Raw genomic sequence first — 14,578 nt, forward strand, 5'->3', positions numbered from 1 at the left:
TTGGGCTGGTTAATTCGAGGATTTCCCCCCTCACCCCACCCCCAGTCTGTAAAGTGAGGCCGGCAGCTTGGAGGGCTGGTAGAAAGATGATGAACGCGCTAGGGACACCGGGGTGCTATTTTTCAAAGATCTGTCTATCTGACTGGAAAGCAACAAGGCGGAAAGGCGTTGGGATTGAGAGCGCGGGGGACCCGGGCCAGTCCGAGGGGCCACAGGGACGCGCCGGGCAAGCGGCCGCCCGGCGCCCTGGCTCCCACTTTTTGTCTTGCACTTGGTTGTGCTGGAGACAAACCAGGGACCGGGACCCGACAGGAGGGCGAGCGGAGCGGGCAGGCTGGGGTCACAGGGTGCCTGCAGGGCGGGCAGAAGGCAAGCCGGCCGCGGCAGCAGGGCCAAGCTGGGAAGACGGGTGGGCGCCAGGCGGGGCTGCCAAAAGCCCCCACCGGCCCCCCGGGGGCAGGGAGCTGGCTCTGCAGCGCCACCTGGCGACTGGAGGGGAGCTGCGGGCGGAAGGTGACCCTGAGCCTCGAGAGAAGGTGCGCACACGGACCAGTGACCCTCGGTGGCAGACGCTTTATTTCCAGCATGTTTCTGACCTGGGGGCCCTCCACAGTCCAGCAGGAGAGAGCAGGAGGGAGGGAGGCCAGCCTGTACCTGCCACCATCCCTAACTAAGGTTATCTCCTTGCTGAAAGGTACCCACACTGGCAGGAGCGACCTTCTGGCTGGAGAAAGCGCTCCCACGCCCCTGGAGAAGAGGCAGCCAGGGCCGTATGCCAGGACGGGCAGACGACCCGGCTGGGATGCAGAGTCCCGCTCAGGCTGACCCCGACGCCTCTCGGCTGCCCAGCGTGCCTCCTTTCTTCTCTGAGCCGGGCTGGGATCTGGGCTCACCCTCCTCTTCTCTGCACTGCCGGACTGGGATTTGGGCTCAGCGCCCCAGCAGCTGCAGCATCTCCTGAGGATCCAGCAGCTTCTCTCTGGGCTTCCCCAAGGCCTGGCCCCGGGACACCTCCTCAGCATCCAGTTTCTCCCAGTCTGAGAAAGACACGGGCCAGACCCCTGCGGCAGAGGGAAGATGGCTCAGGGCCTCCACCTGCTTCCCTGCCACAGCAGGGAGCAGCCCCTTTCTGGCCCAGGGACCTCCCCCCACTCCCACCCCCCACCTCCCACCTCCCGGGAGCCCACACGAGGCCCAGACCTCGGCTGCCCAGCAGGCGCTTGATGGCCGCAGAGCCTGGCCTGGGGCCAGACGGCAGGTGCCCGGCCTTCAGGTCCTGCAGCAGAATCTGGCTGGTGAGGAAGCTGTCGGTCATGGTGGTGGTGATGACACCCATGGGTCCCCGCTTCACCCAGCCGCTGCAGTAGAGCCCTGGGGGTGAGAGAGGGTAAAGGAATGGGGAGTTGGGCTGGGTACCCTGGCAAGCCTGAGCCCCAGGATACACATGCTGGGAGGATGGCCCCCCAGCATCCATCAGCTGGGCCCACTGTCTGCTGCCCACTGCCTTCAGTTCTTCCCCAAACACACCCAGGTGTTCTTACCATGCACCGCCCCCCACCTTACACCTTAGCGTCCCTGCATCTTGGAGCTCCCTGTAGGAGCTGGGTCCTGTCACTTTGCTTCAGCAGGCTCTCAATAAACATTGACTGAATGAATTAATAACTAGATGAGTATGTGGTTATTTGGGCTTCCCTGGTGGCTCAGACATTAAAGAATCCGCCTGCAATGCAGGAGACCTGGGTTTGATCCCTGGGTTGAGACAATCCCCTGGAGGAGGGCATGGTAACCCAGCATTCTTGCCCAGAGAATCCACATGGACAGAGGAGCCTGGCAGCTACAATCCATGGGGTCACACAGGGTGGGACAGGACTCAGCGACTGGGCACAGCACACATGTGGACACTTAACCAGGTTGGAAACTCACAGAGGACAAGGATTAAGCTGCTGCTTAATCCCCAGTCTCAGCCCTGGCCTAGCCCAGAGCAGGCCTCAGTACCCTGACCGACTTAGTAACCAGACACACGAGCGGGCATCTCAGCTACACTGGGGACTTCTCGTAGGGCCAGGAGGCGGGTGGGGCTGAGTCACCAGCCTGACTCAGAACAGTTTCTCAATGCATGTCACTGGGTGAAGGAATGAATGTGAAACAGCCCTGAGAGACACCAGCCTCCCCGGCCCACCCCCTCCCCACCCCCTCTCACCTGGCACATCCACAACCCGGCCCTCCATATTGGGGACGACCCCAAGCTTGGGGTCAAAGGGCACACTGGGGTCGATGGGGCGGCTCTTGTAGCCAATGCTGCTGAGCAGCAGCCCGCAAGGGAGGTCCTCCGTGTCGCCCGTGGGCGCCGCGCGGGTGGCCTCACCGGCGCCCTGCGGGGAGAGTGTGGGAACACCAGGCTGGGGGAAGGCAGACTTGAGAACGGGGTGTCTTTGGTTAACAGGAGACTCACCTCCAGCCTAGTGACTGCCAGGCGGATGCCTGCCGCCCGCCGCCCATCTGGCGAGGGCAGCACTTGCTGCGGGCTTCGGAAGAAGCGGAGGCCCCAGGCGCGGGAGGCTGATGCCCGGCGGGCAGCTTCCTCCACCCCCGGCTTCTCCGTGGCTGTTCGAAGCAGCAGTTCCATCAGCCGCTTCCTCGGGCGAGCGGCCTCTGTTAGCCACGCAGGACATCTCAGGGCGGTGTCCAGGTCCCAGTCCTCTCCCCACGTGCCCTCCCCCCAGCCCTCCCTGACCTAGACCATCCCCTCCTAGTGAGCCGGGGGGCCAGACCAGGGCCCCTCACCCTTGATTCTGTCCTGAAGACCCACGAAATCCACAGGATCCAACATGGGCCGAGTTCCTGGTAACTGAATCATCTCCCGAAGCTCCTTGGGGGTGGGGGTGGGGAGTGGAGGAGAGGGTCAGGTCCAGAGCACTGTCCACTCCCGAGCCCACCCCAGAACCCAGCCCAGGGGAGACATCACCGCCACCCACCACCAGGGAAGGCACTGGGCCCCAGGGGGCCCTGCCTGGCTCCCCTTCATCCACCAGGGGCGGCTCTGCCCTGCCACGCCTCCCGAGGGACCCTGGTGGATCTCCCTCAGACCCCAGTACCTTTATGGTGAAGGCCACTTGTAGAGGTCCACGTCGGCCCACAATCCACACTGTCTTCACCCGACTCTGTCTCAGGGCTCCCAGGGCAGCCTCAGTGATGTCCGTTTTCTGGCACAAAAGGAGGACCTTAAAGTCACTGGAAAATGACAGCGGAAGGGGACTCTCCATCTGCTGGTGTCCAGACCCTGGGCGGCGAGAAGGCTGGCAGCCTGAAACGGCGGCACTGTCCCCTCTGGTGGCCACACGGAGCACTGCGGCCAACTCTGCAAATGCTCCAGCTAGCAGCAAACCGGTCCCATCCCTTCATGGCAAACAGATGGGGAAACAAGGGAAACAGCGACAGACTTTATTTTCTTGGGCTCCAAAAAATCAGTGCAGATGGTGACCACAGGCATGAAATTAAAAGATGCTTACTCTTTGGAAGAAAAGCTATGATAAACCTAGGCAGCATATTAAAAAGCAGAGACATTACTTTGCCGACAAAGGTCAGTGTATAGTCAGAGCAATGGTTTTTCCAGGAGTCAAATATGGATGTGAGAGTTGGACCATAAAGAAAGCTGAGCGCAGAAGAATTGATGCTTTTAAACTGTGGTTTAGGAGAAGACTCTTGAGAGTCCCTTGGACTACAAGGAGATCAAACCAGTCAATCCTAAAGGAAATCAGTCCTGAATATTCACTGGAAGGACTGATGCTGAAGCTGAAACCCCAATACTTTGGCCACCTGATGCAAAGAACTGACTCATTGGAAAAGACCTTGATGCTGAGTAAGACTGAAGGCAGGAGGAAAAGGGGACGACAGAGGATGAGATTGTTGGATGGAATCATCAACCAGATGGGCATGAGTTTGAGCAAACTCTGGGAGTTGGTGATGGACAGAGAAGCCTGGCGTGCTGCAGTCCACAAGGTCACAAAGAGTCGGACATGACTGAGCAACTGAACTGAACTGAGTAGCAAATCAGGCCAATCATCTTCATTCAACAAGTGTTTACCAAGTGTGCAAGGGGCATAGGGGGCAGGGTCAATGGTGAACAAAACAGACATGGTGCGGGCCCTCACAGAGCTTCTGATCTGGGAGAGAGGCTTATCAAATACTCATTAATAGGTGTAACATTGCAGTGGTGACAAAATACTTCGAAACAAAAGTAGCCAAGTCTACGGAAGGAGGGGAGGTAGACCTATTCAGGGTGGTCCTGGGATGTTTCCTGGAGGAACAACTGAGTCAGGAACTAAAAGATGAACACAGGTGAGTTTCCCTGGTGGTTCAGTAATAAAGAATCCGCCTGCTGATGCAGGAGACATGGGTTCAATTCCTGATCCGGGAAGATCCCACGTGCTCTGGAGCAACTAAGCGCATGCGCCCCAACTACTGAGCCTGCGCTCGAGAGCCCGGGAGCTGCGACTACTGAAGCCCACTCACCCTACAGCCTGTGCTCGGAGACAAGAGAAACCACCGCGATGAGAGACCCTCACACCACAACTAGACAGCGGCCCCTGCTCAATGCAACTGGAGGAAAGTCTGCACAGCAACGAAAATCCAACATAGCCAAAAATAAAATAAATGAAATTATTTTTAAAAATTAATTAAAGATGAATCCACCTGCAATGTGTGAGACCTAGGTTTGATCCCTGGGTCTGGAAGATCCCCTGGAGAAGGGAAAGGCAACCCACTCCAGGGTTCTGGACTGGAGAATTCCATGGACTATACAGCCGCAATGAGTCAGACATGACTGAGCGACTTTCACTTCCCCTGGAGGAGGGCACGGCAACCCACTCGTTATTCTTGCCTGGAGAATCCCATGGACAGAGCTGCCTAGCGGGCTACAGCCTTTGGGTCACAAAGAGTCGGGCATAATTTAGTAATTTAGCACGCACGCACACACATAGGAGGTGTGTTGAGAGGGTTCTGAGCAGGGGGAGTGGTGTGTGTACACTGAAAACTTTTCCTTTTAAAAACCCTATGTAGCTGCAGAAAGTGATGAGGAAATGACATGAGATAAAGCCGCCTTTTAGAAGGGCTCTGCCAGGCACTGTGGGGAAGCAGGCGCTGAGTTCAGCCTGGAGGGACGAGGCCCAAACCCTGCAGGCAGGGGCCTCCTCTCCTTGGTGTAACCCCCCACTCCCACCCCTCCAGCCCGACCTACCCACTCACCTCCAGGTGCTCGGGTGGGGTCAGCAGGATCCGGGCCACATCTAGAGCCACGTTCCCCTGCCCCAGAATCACGGCTGTGTCACAGCTCAGGTCCGGGGCCAGCTGGAGGGCAGAGGTCGGGATGAGGCTCACCAGCCTGGGCCTCAGTCAGGCTGATCTCAGCCTCACACCCCATCCCCAGCCATAGCCTCAAGCTCCTCCATGCTCAGAACGTTCACCCCCCACCCCAAGCCTCAACCTGGTCCCGCCCCCAGCACCCCTCACCCCACCTTCCCAGAGGCCCCCCACCCCAGTCAGCCTGACACTTCACATCTCATGTCGCCGGCCACCACCCAGGCCTGCGGCTGCCCCTTCCCCCAGCTGTGGGAGCCAAGAGCTGGCTGAGAAGTGGGGAGGAAGAGGCCGAGGGAGTACTCCCCAAACTCACCTCCCGATTCTCAGGAAGCCCATTGTACCAGCCCACGAAGGCCCGAGCCGAGAACACGCCGGGAAGCTCCTCACCGGGGATATTCAGGGCCTGATGGTCCTCTGCCCCATAGCTCTGAGGACAGACCCAGAGGCCTCAGCAGCAGTTAAGGGGCCGGGCAGCCCACCCCCCAGGCTCCCACTGGCCTCCTTCCAGCTTCTTCCCCATAGCGTCCCCCCAGCCACCACCCCCGCCCGCCTGCACTCACCAGCACCACGGCGTGGTACGCGTCCCGCAGCTCCTGCACGGTCACATCCCTGCCCACCTCCACGTTGCCATGGAAGGCACAGCGGTCAGAGTGGGCCGTCTGGGTAAAGGTGTTGATGACATTCTGCCAGGCCCGGGGGTGTGGGGGAGGGGTTAGAGGGTTGGGCACCACCAGGGCCCACGGCAGTGCCAAGCTCACCCCATAGTGTCTGGGGTATCGCCCCCTCCAGAGAGCCAAAGGTCATCCCATGAGGTCCAGGAGCCTCCCTCTGCGCCCCCCGTCTTGACCAAAGTCTCTTAACCCCCGCTCTGAGCCCAGAGACACCCACCTTGACCTCAGGGTGGTCGGGCGCCACGCCAAAGCGCACCAGGCCGAAGGGCACCAGCTGTTTCTCGTAGATGTCCACGTGGGCCCGGGAGTGATGCTGGGGGAGAGGGCAGCGGCTAGTGGGGCCAAGCGTCTTGCGAGCTGAGTCGTTTCAGTCATGTCCGACTCTTTGCAACCCCCTGGACCGTAGCCCGCCAGGCTCCTCTGTCCATGGGATTCTCCAGGCAAAGATACTGGAGTGGGTTGCCGTTTCCTCCTCCAGGGGATCTTCCCGACCCAGGGATGGAACCCACATCGCCTGCATTTCCTACATGGGCAGGCCTCCTGGGAATCCCTGGTGGGGTTGAAGCAGAGGCTAAGTCTGCCCTTCCCAAGGCAGAGCAGGACAGCCCCGCTCAGCGGGCTGAGGACCCAGGAGAGAGGAAGGCCCATCTGTCCTCACCTGCCCAGAGAGCCAGACTAAAGGGATGGGCAGTCCAGAGCCAGGGCAGCCAAGGCCCAACTTCAAGGGCCACCAGCCCACTGAGAAGGCGAGACCGCTGGCCAGCCGAGGAAGGCGGCAGCTTTCCCTCCACCGGAGCTGCATCAGGAGAGCTTCTTCATCTACTTGGCTCAGGCGTGACACACAGCCCTGTCCCAGAACCCTCTGACGCTTCTAGCAACGCCCAGCCTGTGGATGGCCTGAGAACCACCCTTGGAAACTTACAGCTGTGCGTGTGCTCAGTCGCTCAGTCGTGTCCGACTCTTTGTGACCCCATGGACTGGAGCCCACCAGGCTCCTCTGTCCATGAAGGATTCTCCAGGCAAGAATACTGGGATGGGTTGCCATTTCCTCCTCCAGGGGATCTTCCCGACCCAGGGATCGAACCCATGTCTCTTATGTCTCCTGTGGCAGGCGGAGACGCTAGCACCACCTGGGAAGCCCACTGCCTGTGTCCAAGTCCAGGGACCCCACCCCCCAACACTGCCCACTGTGCCTCCTGACTCTTCCCATCCGTGCCATCCACAGGCAGCGCCAGAACCACCTCCCTCCACCCCACTGACCTCCCTGTGCCCTTGAAGAGCTGAAGTTTTGGAGTCAACAGCCACGGGAGCTGACCCAGCACCACCACTATCTGACTCTGTGCTGCTGGAATGATTCTTAACTTCTCTGGGCCACAGAACATTCCTCCTGGTGTGATGCTCCAGATGCAATGAGCAAGGCCTGCACCCTCAGCCCCGGGCAAGACCCGCTACGAGTGTTCAATCAAAAGCTGTCATTACCGCCACTGCAGTTGCTGTGGTGGCTCTGTCTCACCGCCTGGCTCACGAACCTTCCCTGGCTGCCCGGCCAGGGGACAAGGTTCAAACTGCTTAGCCTGGAGGTTAATATCATACACTATCTGCCTTCCCATCTTATCTTTCCTTCTTTCCAGCTTGGAGCCTTCCCTCCAGGTCGCAGGGCCCTCTCCAAGGCCACCTCCATAAGACTAAACCTGCTGGACCTGTTCACTGGTTCTCTCACAGGACCGGACTCCTCTTCCAGGAAGCCCCTCCTTCCTAGCTCTCACACGAGTGCTAAGTCGCTTCAGTCGTGTCGGACTCTTTGGGACCCCACCTGTAGCCCACCAGGCTCCTTTGTCCATGGGATTCTCCAGGCAAGAATACTGAAGTGGGTTGCCATTTCCCCCTCCAGGGGATCTTCCCGACCCAGGGATTGAACCCTCATCTCTTGTGTCTCCGGCATTGGCAGGCGGATTCTTTACCACTGGTGCCTCCTAGCTCTCCCCCGTCCCTCCAATCCCTCTAGCTGTTTTTTCCCAGGTCCTCTTTGCTCTATTCCTTCTCTAACAAGAAAATTCTCGGAGGTTCTTCCAATCTGAGGTCCCCTCCCCTTGCCTAGGACATTCCCTGGGGAGGTGTCATCACTCCCTCCTATGACCTCAAATTCCTGTGGACTTACTGATGATGTTCTACTCTCCTCTTCTCAGCCCTCCTACCAAGCCTGGACAGCTCACCCGAGACACCTCACACCAATCCGGATGGAAGCCAGTCCCCCTTCCCCCAAACCTCTCCCCACTCTGCTCCCGGGCTTCCTTCCACCCCGAGCCAGAAGCTGGGGTTCCTCTCTGACTCCCCTCAACCGTGTCCAATCAGACCCCCGTCCTCCCCACTGCCACCCCAGCGGCTCCCACTGCTCTCCTGGCCACCAGCCCTGCCCTCCCTGCGGGCAGAGAGAGCTCCAGATCAAAATCAGGGCGCTTTCAACCCCCCGCTTAAAACCCTCTGGCAAAGTCAACCACCTGTGGCAACTGGGCACCTGGGAAAAAAGAAGCGTGTTGTTTTCAAATGCTGAATCCTGGGCCCCAGTCACAGCTCAATTAGGTGGAAACTAGGCCCAGAAATGTGCGTTTCCCCAGTCCCCCAGGGGACTCTGATGGAGGGAGAGGGGTGGACAGCACCAAGAGAAACCGCCGGCGTCCAGCCTGCTCAGGGCTTCCAGGTCTCCAGCACCTGGGCCCACGCACCTCCGCCAGCCTTTGCTCTCACCCTTCCAGCTGCTGAACTCGCCCATCCCCGAACCCGCATCCTCTCTCCTCGGGTGATTATCACGCCGTTCCTTGCGCCCGTTCCCTGCGCCCGGGGCTCTCTGGCCTCCCGCCCCACCCCTCCTCTGTCCTTTAAACATCGATCAAGGACACCACCCTCTCTGGCTGGGTAAGGCGTCCCCCATGTACGCAGTGTCCCCTCACCCATCAGGATCCTAGAATATCACGTACACCCTCTTCTCCTCTACTCCACAACCCCCCAGGTACTCTCAGGTCCTTGAGCGTGGGGACCATGTCTGTCCTGCTCATGTTCCCCGTGCCAAGCCGTGCCTGGATCATGTCAGCGTCCAGTGGTTGATAACTGAACGGCCCAGCGTGGACCTTGAGGGCAGACTCTGCCATCGGACAGTCCACGCTCAGAACCCAGGCCTTCCCTGCTCAGCGGTGGGGCCTTGGACAGCCTCCCTTAGCCTCAGCATTCTCACCTCTGAAGCAAGAGTCATGCCACCTGCTTCTCAAGTTGTCTTGAGGCTGCGAGGAGATGCTGTGCAGACAGTGCCTGACTCAGCTAAGTGCCACTGTCCCAAACGTGCCTTGTGTTCCTGTCCCGAGAGCACAGCTTGTAGCTTGAAGCTCCCAGTGGGCAAGGACCAGCTTGTAATTGGCCCCGGTGCCCACCCCCAGTACCTCCCACAGGGAAAGAACGCACAGGGCAGAGCCTTTGTTCACACTAGGGGCACTGAGAATCCTGCCGGGAAGGCTCCCTCTGCCCAAATTTCAGGCTCTGCTCACACAGCGACCCTCACACAAGCCCTGGAAGATCCCTGGTCTCCCTCCCAGTGCCCAGGTCTGTTGTAACGCAAGGCAACTGGCCTGTAATGAAGCCCCACACGTGGGAGACCCTCTCCAGAGCCTGGGAGTCTCCCTCAGTGCAATGCAAACACACCTTCTCCAGGAAGCACTTTCTTACCGACCCCACCTAACCAGGCTCTTACTGGTCACTTCACTGTAATTAGCTCTTTTACCTGTGCTGCTTGGAAGGTGAGCTTAGGTCACTTTCTGGCAGGGGGACCAACTCATCCTGGCCTCCCCAAGACCCTCCCAGCGTTAAGGCTGAAAGCCTCACATCCCCGACAAACTGGGAAGGTCGATCACCCTACTTTTTAAGTAGAGTGTATAATTAATATATTCATCCGTTCTCTTGTCTCTCTCTCCACAGCAAGGTCAATGTCCTATGTCTTAGTCAGCTGAACTCTCCCACATCCCTCTCCCATCCCCGACTCCTGCCCCACCAAGGCCTGCCGATGTTTCAAGGGTAACCAGCAACCTTGGGGCCCTGCCCGCCAAGGCTAGTACTATAAACCTTGAGACTCTGGCCATGGGGTGGGGGGAAGGGGTAGGATGGGGAGTGGAGAGCAGGCTGAAAAAACAGCATGGCATAGGGCTTGAACTATTGGCAAGGAGAGTGCAATGAGGCACCTAAAGTTACAAAGGGCCTTGAGAAGAGTGGGTGGCCTCAAGATGCAGGATATTGGAACAGAGAGAAGAGAGAGGAAAAAGAAGGGAAGATGAGGGGCAGAATAAAGTTATCCTGCAGGTCTGGAGTAAGCTCCCTGGAGTACTTGGCCAGGAAAGCATAGCCAACTGTCTGCCACGAACCACCACCCAGGAGGCAAACACACTTCTCTCCGAGCTGAGGACCTACAGTGGGGAGCCCCAGGTGACAAAGCATGTACAAAGTGTCCTGTCCAGATGGGCTGGAAGCCTCTTCCCCATCAGGAATCCAGGAGTGCTTTTAAAACCCAAAGGAGTGGGGCTTACACTGAAGACTGGAGCAGCAGGTGAATCTTGGAGAAAAGGTACCGGGGGAAGTGGCTTACCTTTAGCAGGTGCTGGGCTGTGTAAAAGCCAGCTGGGCCACTGCCCACCACACAGATCTGGGGGGTCTGCTCCTGTGTGGAGAAGTGCTGGCCGAAGTCTAGGGTGGGAGGATGGGGGCGGAAGGTCAGATCAAGACTCCCTCGCCCATGCCAAATCCCAACTTAAGTATCGAAAAGAAGATGGAATTTCCCAGCCTTCACCCTCATATGCATCCTCCTTCTCTTTTTCCTCGAAGCTTCGACATTTGCCAGGGTCCCTTATTCCATCTGAATCCCCAAAGGTTGTGTGTCCATCCAGAGCCCCCAGCTCACTCACATCCAGAGCCCGCTTTAGAGGGCCTACTCAACCCTGAAGCTGCCGTACTTAAATTTTCTTACTGGGTTTTCACGACCCACTCAGCTAGAATACCACATCTTCCAACAGACCCAGTATCACCCAATCTCACCCCTGTGGATCTCCCCACAATGCCCCGTTTTACTTCTTCTAACTCCTCTCCTTCCACAGAGCCCTCTATCACCGATACAGACGCCTGTTTCGTCTCAGACTTCCCTCCTGCCCCACAGACCTCCTTATTCCCCTCATTCACTCCTTCTCACACCTTTGGACATCATGGTCTCCCCTTCGAACCTTTGTTGACCCCTGTCTCACCCCAGCAGCCTCACACCTTGCCGCACAGACCGTCATCTGCCCCTGGACACCGCCCCCACCCCGTCTACATGGGTGCACCCCTCCAGTCTCGGCCGTGGTCTCCTCCCTTTCGCCTCTCCAGCCCTGCCCCAGCTCGACTCCTACTTCTCACGGGATCGCTCGCAGGCCTCCCCGAACTCCCACCCAGCCCTAGAGGCGCCCTGCTCCTACTCTGGGTGCTCCTGGAAGAAGGCAGCCAAGTCCGAGTCCAAGACGACCAGGGCCACCAGCGCCAACAGCGCGGAGCCATGCCTGGGAAGAGGAACCAACCAGGGGACCAGACTCTGCCGGCTGCCCCGCACTCCCGCGCCTGGCCCGCCCCCGCCCCCACCTTCCCTGGCCCCGCCCACGGGCGCGGGCCCGCCCCAGTCCCTTCCTCTTGCCCCGCCCACAGGTTAGGCCCCGCCCCCAAGCCCGCCTCCTACGCTCCAGGACCCCACGGCGTGGCGGCTCTATCCCCACCGCCCCACAGGGAAAGGCCCGCCCCCCGGCCCACCCTCTTTCTCTGAAGGCCCGCCCCCCCCAGGGCTTCCGGGTGGTAAGTGACGCATTAAACTTCTCCCTCGTCACCCTTTCTCCAATTATCTGGAGCCTAGACTTGGAGGAGAGCAAATCCCCATTGCTGTTTCAACCCTCCTGAAAGAGCGAGCCAATTAGAAAGGAGCTTAGTTTACTTACCTCTCTAGAGGCACTCGTCGCTCGCTGATGACGCAAGGCGCCGTTCCCCTTTGAGAGCCTATCCCGGCTCGCTTCGGTCCCAGCCAATCACAAGCCGGGTTCAAGCGCGCCTCCCCGCCCATTGGGTCATAAAGTCGAAGTTCGGAAGTCTGGGAAAAGGGTCTTCCCGAGGCACGTTGGCTACCGTGCTTTTTACGGCGCTTTGTACTTGGTCTGACCCCGACGAGGTGAGTCCTGGTCGGGCCAGGAAGAATTTAACCTCGGTGATCTTGTTGCGTAACCGTCCTTCCCTTTACAAAGATGAGGGACCAGCAGGAAGGTCTTGCCCTCCGTACCAAGGACAGAGAGCCAGGTCTCCCACCCTCATCCAACAAGCTGGAATAGACGGAGGCGAATTTTCCACTGGCCCCGAGTGCAAAATGTAAGAGGGCGCCAAACCCTCAGAAATCGAGGTAATAATATTGTAATGCAATGTTTTAGAAGATGAAAATAAGGCCAAAAATTCATCATGAATAAAATGTATTTTAAATGACAGCCCTAGTGACCTCTGACCCAATACTCGTGATGCCGCCTCCCCCAACCCCCCGCCCCAAGTGCCCTCCTGTCACGCACATCCTTGAAGAAGCCTTCCCTGACCCGTCGTCTCCCAAGCAGGGTTAGCGCCCGTTTTTGTCCCCTCAACACTCCAGCTCCTCATTACTTATTAAACTGCTTTATCATTCCTAAGTTATCTTTTTATTTGACATTGTCAGCTGAAAGAATAATGCACAATGTACACGTTGTGAGTTCAGTTTTATTCCGGGACCTTACTGAGGACTGTGGCCCAGGAAGACAGCCTCTCAGATTACTCTGAGACACTGCTTCAAAGAGGTGAGGGAGGAGCCAGGATATTTATAAACTTGTTTTTGTTTTGGGGGGGTTTTTTTTTTTTTGGCTGGAAATAACATGTAATCAAGCATAAAAAGATTACTGTTAACCACAAAGAACAGACATCTTGAGTTAATGATTTTAGTGCTTTTCCATGTATGGGAAGACGCAAGAATCTGGGGTCACTGGAATTTTTCCTTAGTTATATAACTTAATTATCTGGGGGCCAGTATATCCAAAGCACAGGGCTTCCCAGGTGGATCAGTGGTACAGAATCCACCTGCCAGTGCAGGAGACATGGGTTCGATCCTTGGGTCAGGAAAATCCCCTGGAGCAGGAAAAGGCAACCCATTACAGTATTCTTGACTGGGAGATCCCATGGACAGAGGAGCCTGGAGGGCTACAGTCCATGGGGTCCCAAAAGAGTCAGACACGATTTAGGGACTAAAACAACATACAAAGCACGGAACACTTCCTGTTTTTCCCCATCGTTAATTCCCCTCAGGGAACATTGTTGGTGAGTGACTGCAGTAGCTAATAGCTTGAGCCTTGTAGAACTGGAATGGCAGACTTTTTTTTTTCTTTACAAAGTATGATGAACAGAAAACTGCACAAACCATAAGTTGATGAGTCATCACAAGATGTAACCATGTAACCATGACTTAGATCAAGAAGTAGAACTTTGCCAGCACTCACAGGGGCTCCTTTTGCCCCTTCTAGACACTTCCCTTCCCTTTACTTACTTCCCTTCCCTTCCACTTACTTCCCTTTACTGAGAAGTAAACACTGCTCTGATTTCTAGTAAGTCACTGTGTTTTGTACTCCTCCCATCAGACCAGGAGTAGGCAAGCTACAGTTTGTAGCACAAATTCCTCTCACCACCTGTCTTTGTATTGTATAACCCACAAGTTCATGACTTACATTCTTAAATGGTTTTTCTAAAACGAGAGAATAATATTCTGTGACATGTGAAATTACATAAATTTTTTTTTTTTTTAATTTAGGGACTTCCCTGGCAGTCCAGTGATTAGGACTCAGTGCTAAGACTGCCAGGACCCATGTTTAATACCTGGTTGGGGAACTAAGATCCCACAAGTCTCACAGCATGGCAAAAAACAGAACACAGTGATGTTCATTTCTTTACATATTGTCTCTGGCTGTTTTTGTATTTTGATGGCACAGTTGAGTAGTTGTGACAGAAACCATATCATCCACGAAGCCCCAAATATTTACCATCTAACATTTTACTGAAAAGGTTTCTCAATTCCTGCACTAGACAATAAGCTCCAGCAGACTGGGCCCAATCACACTTTCGTATCCCCAGAGTTTGCACACTGCCAGGCACATAATGTATGTACATGAAGAGTTTCTCTTAACATTCCATTTATTATCCTCTCACATGGGAGGAAGAGATGGAGATTGCGGATAGACACCCTAGAAAGCCCTAGACTGCTCCCTACCCAGAGGTGGTATCTCTGCTGGTTAAGAGCAGGAATTCTGGAGTTGCACACACCAGGTTTGAATCTTTCTTCCTCCACGTACAAGCTATATGACATTGATAAATTTAATCTCTCTAAGGCTTATCTCCACAATATGAGGGGGAAATAGTAACAATTTCTTGTAAAGATTAAAGTTAGATAGCATAGGAACTTCCCTGGTGGTCCAGTGGCTAAGACTCTGAGCTCCCAATGC

The 14,578-nt window shown here is 56.5% G+C and overlaps 1 protein-coding gene across 1 annotated transcript; it reads right to left on the reverse strand.

Moving 5' to 3' along the window:
• Positions 1 to 563: 563 nt before the first annotated feature.
• Positions 564 to 11,876, reverse strand: FDXR (ferredoxin reductase). The gene is made up of 13 exons (XM_065909018.1): positions 11,838 to 11,876; positions 11,513 to 11,593; positions 10,654 to 10,751; positions 6,247 to 6,342; positions 5,919 to 6,041; positions 5,672 to 5,785; positions 5,245 to 5,346; positions 3,096 to 3,203; positions 2,785 to 2,869; positions 2,453 to 2,652; positions 2,201 to 2,372; positions 1,201 to 1,371; positions 564 to 1,061 (listed from the first exon to the last, which is right to left on the reverse strand). The coding sequence occupies exons 2-13, from the start codon at positions 11,589 to 11,591 to the stop codon at positions 931 to 933; spliced, it is 1,479 nt and encodes a 492-aa protein (XP_065765090.1). The 5' UTR covers positions 11,592 to 11,593; positions 11,838 to 11,876; the 3' UTR covers positions 564 to 930.
• Between the last annotated feature and the right edge of the window lie 2,702 nt (positions 11,877 to 14,578).

The sequence above is a fragment of the Muntiacus reevesi genome, chromosome 18, assembly GCF_963930625.1.
Source record: "Muntiacus reevesi chromosome 18, mMunRee1.1, whole genome shotgun sequence".
NCBI lineage: Eukaryota > Metazoa > Chordata > Mammalia > Artiodactyla > Cervidae > Muntiacus > Muntiacus reevesi.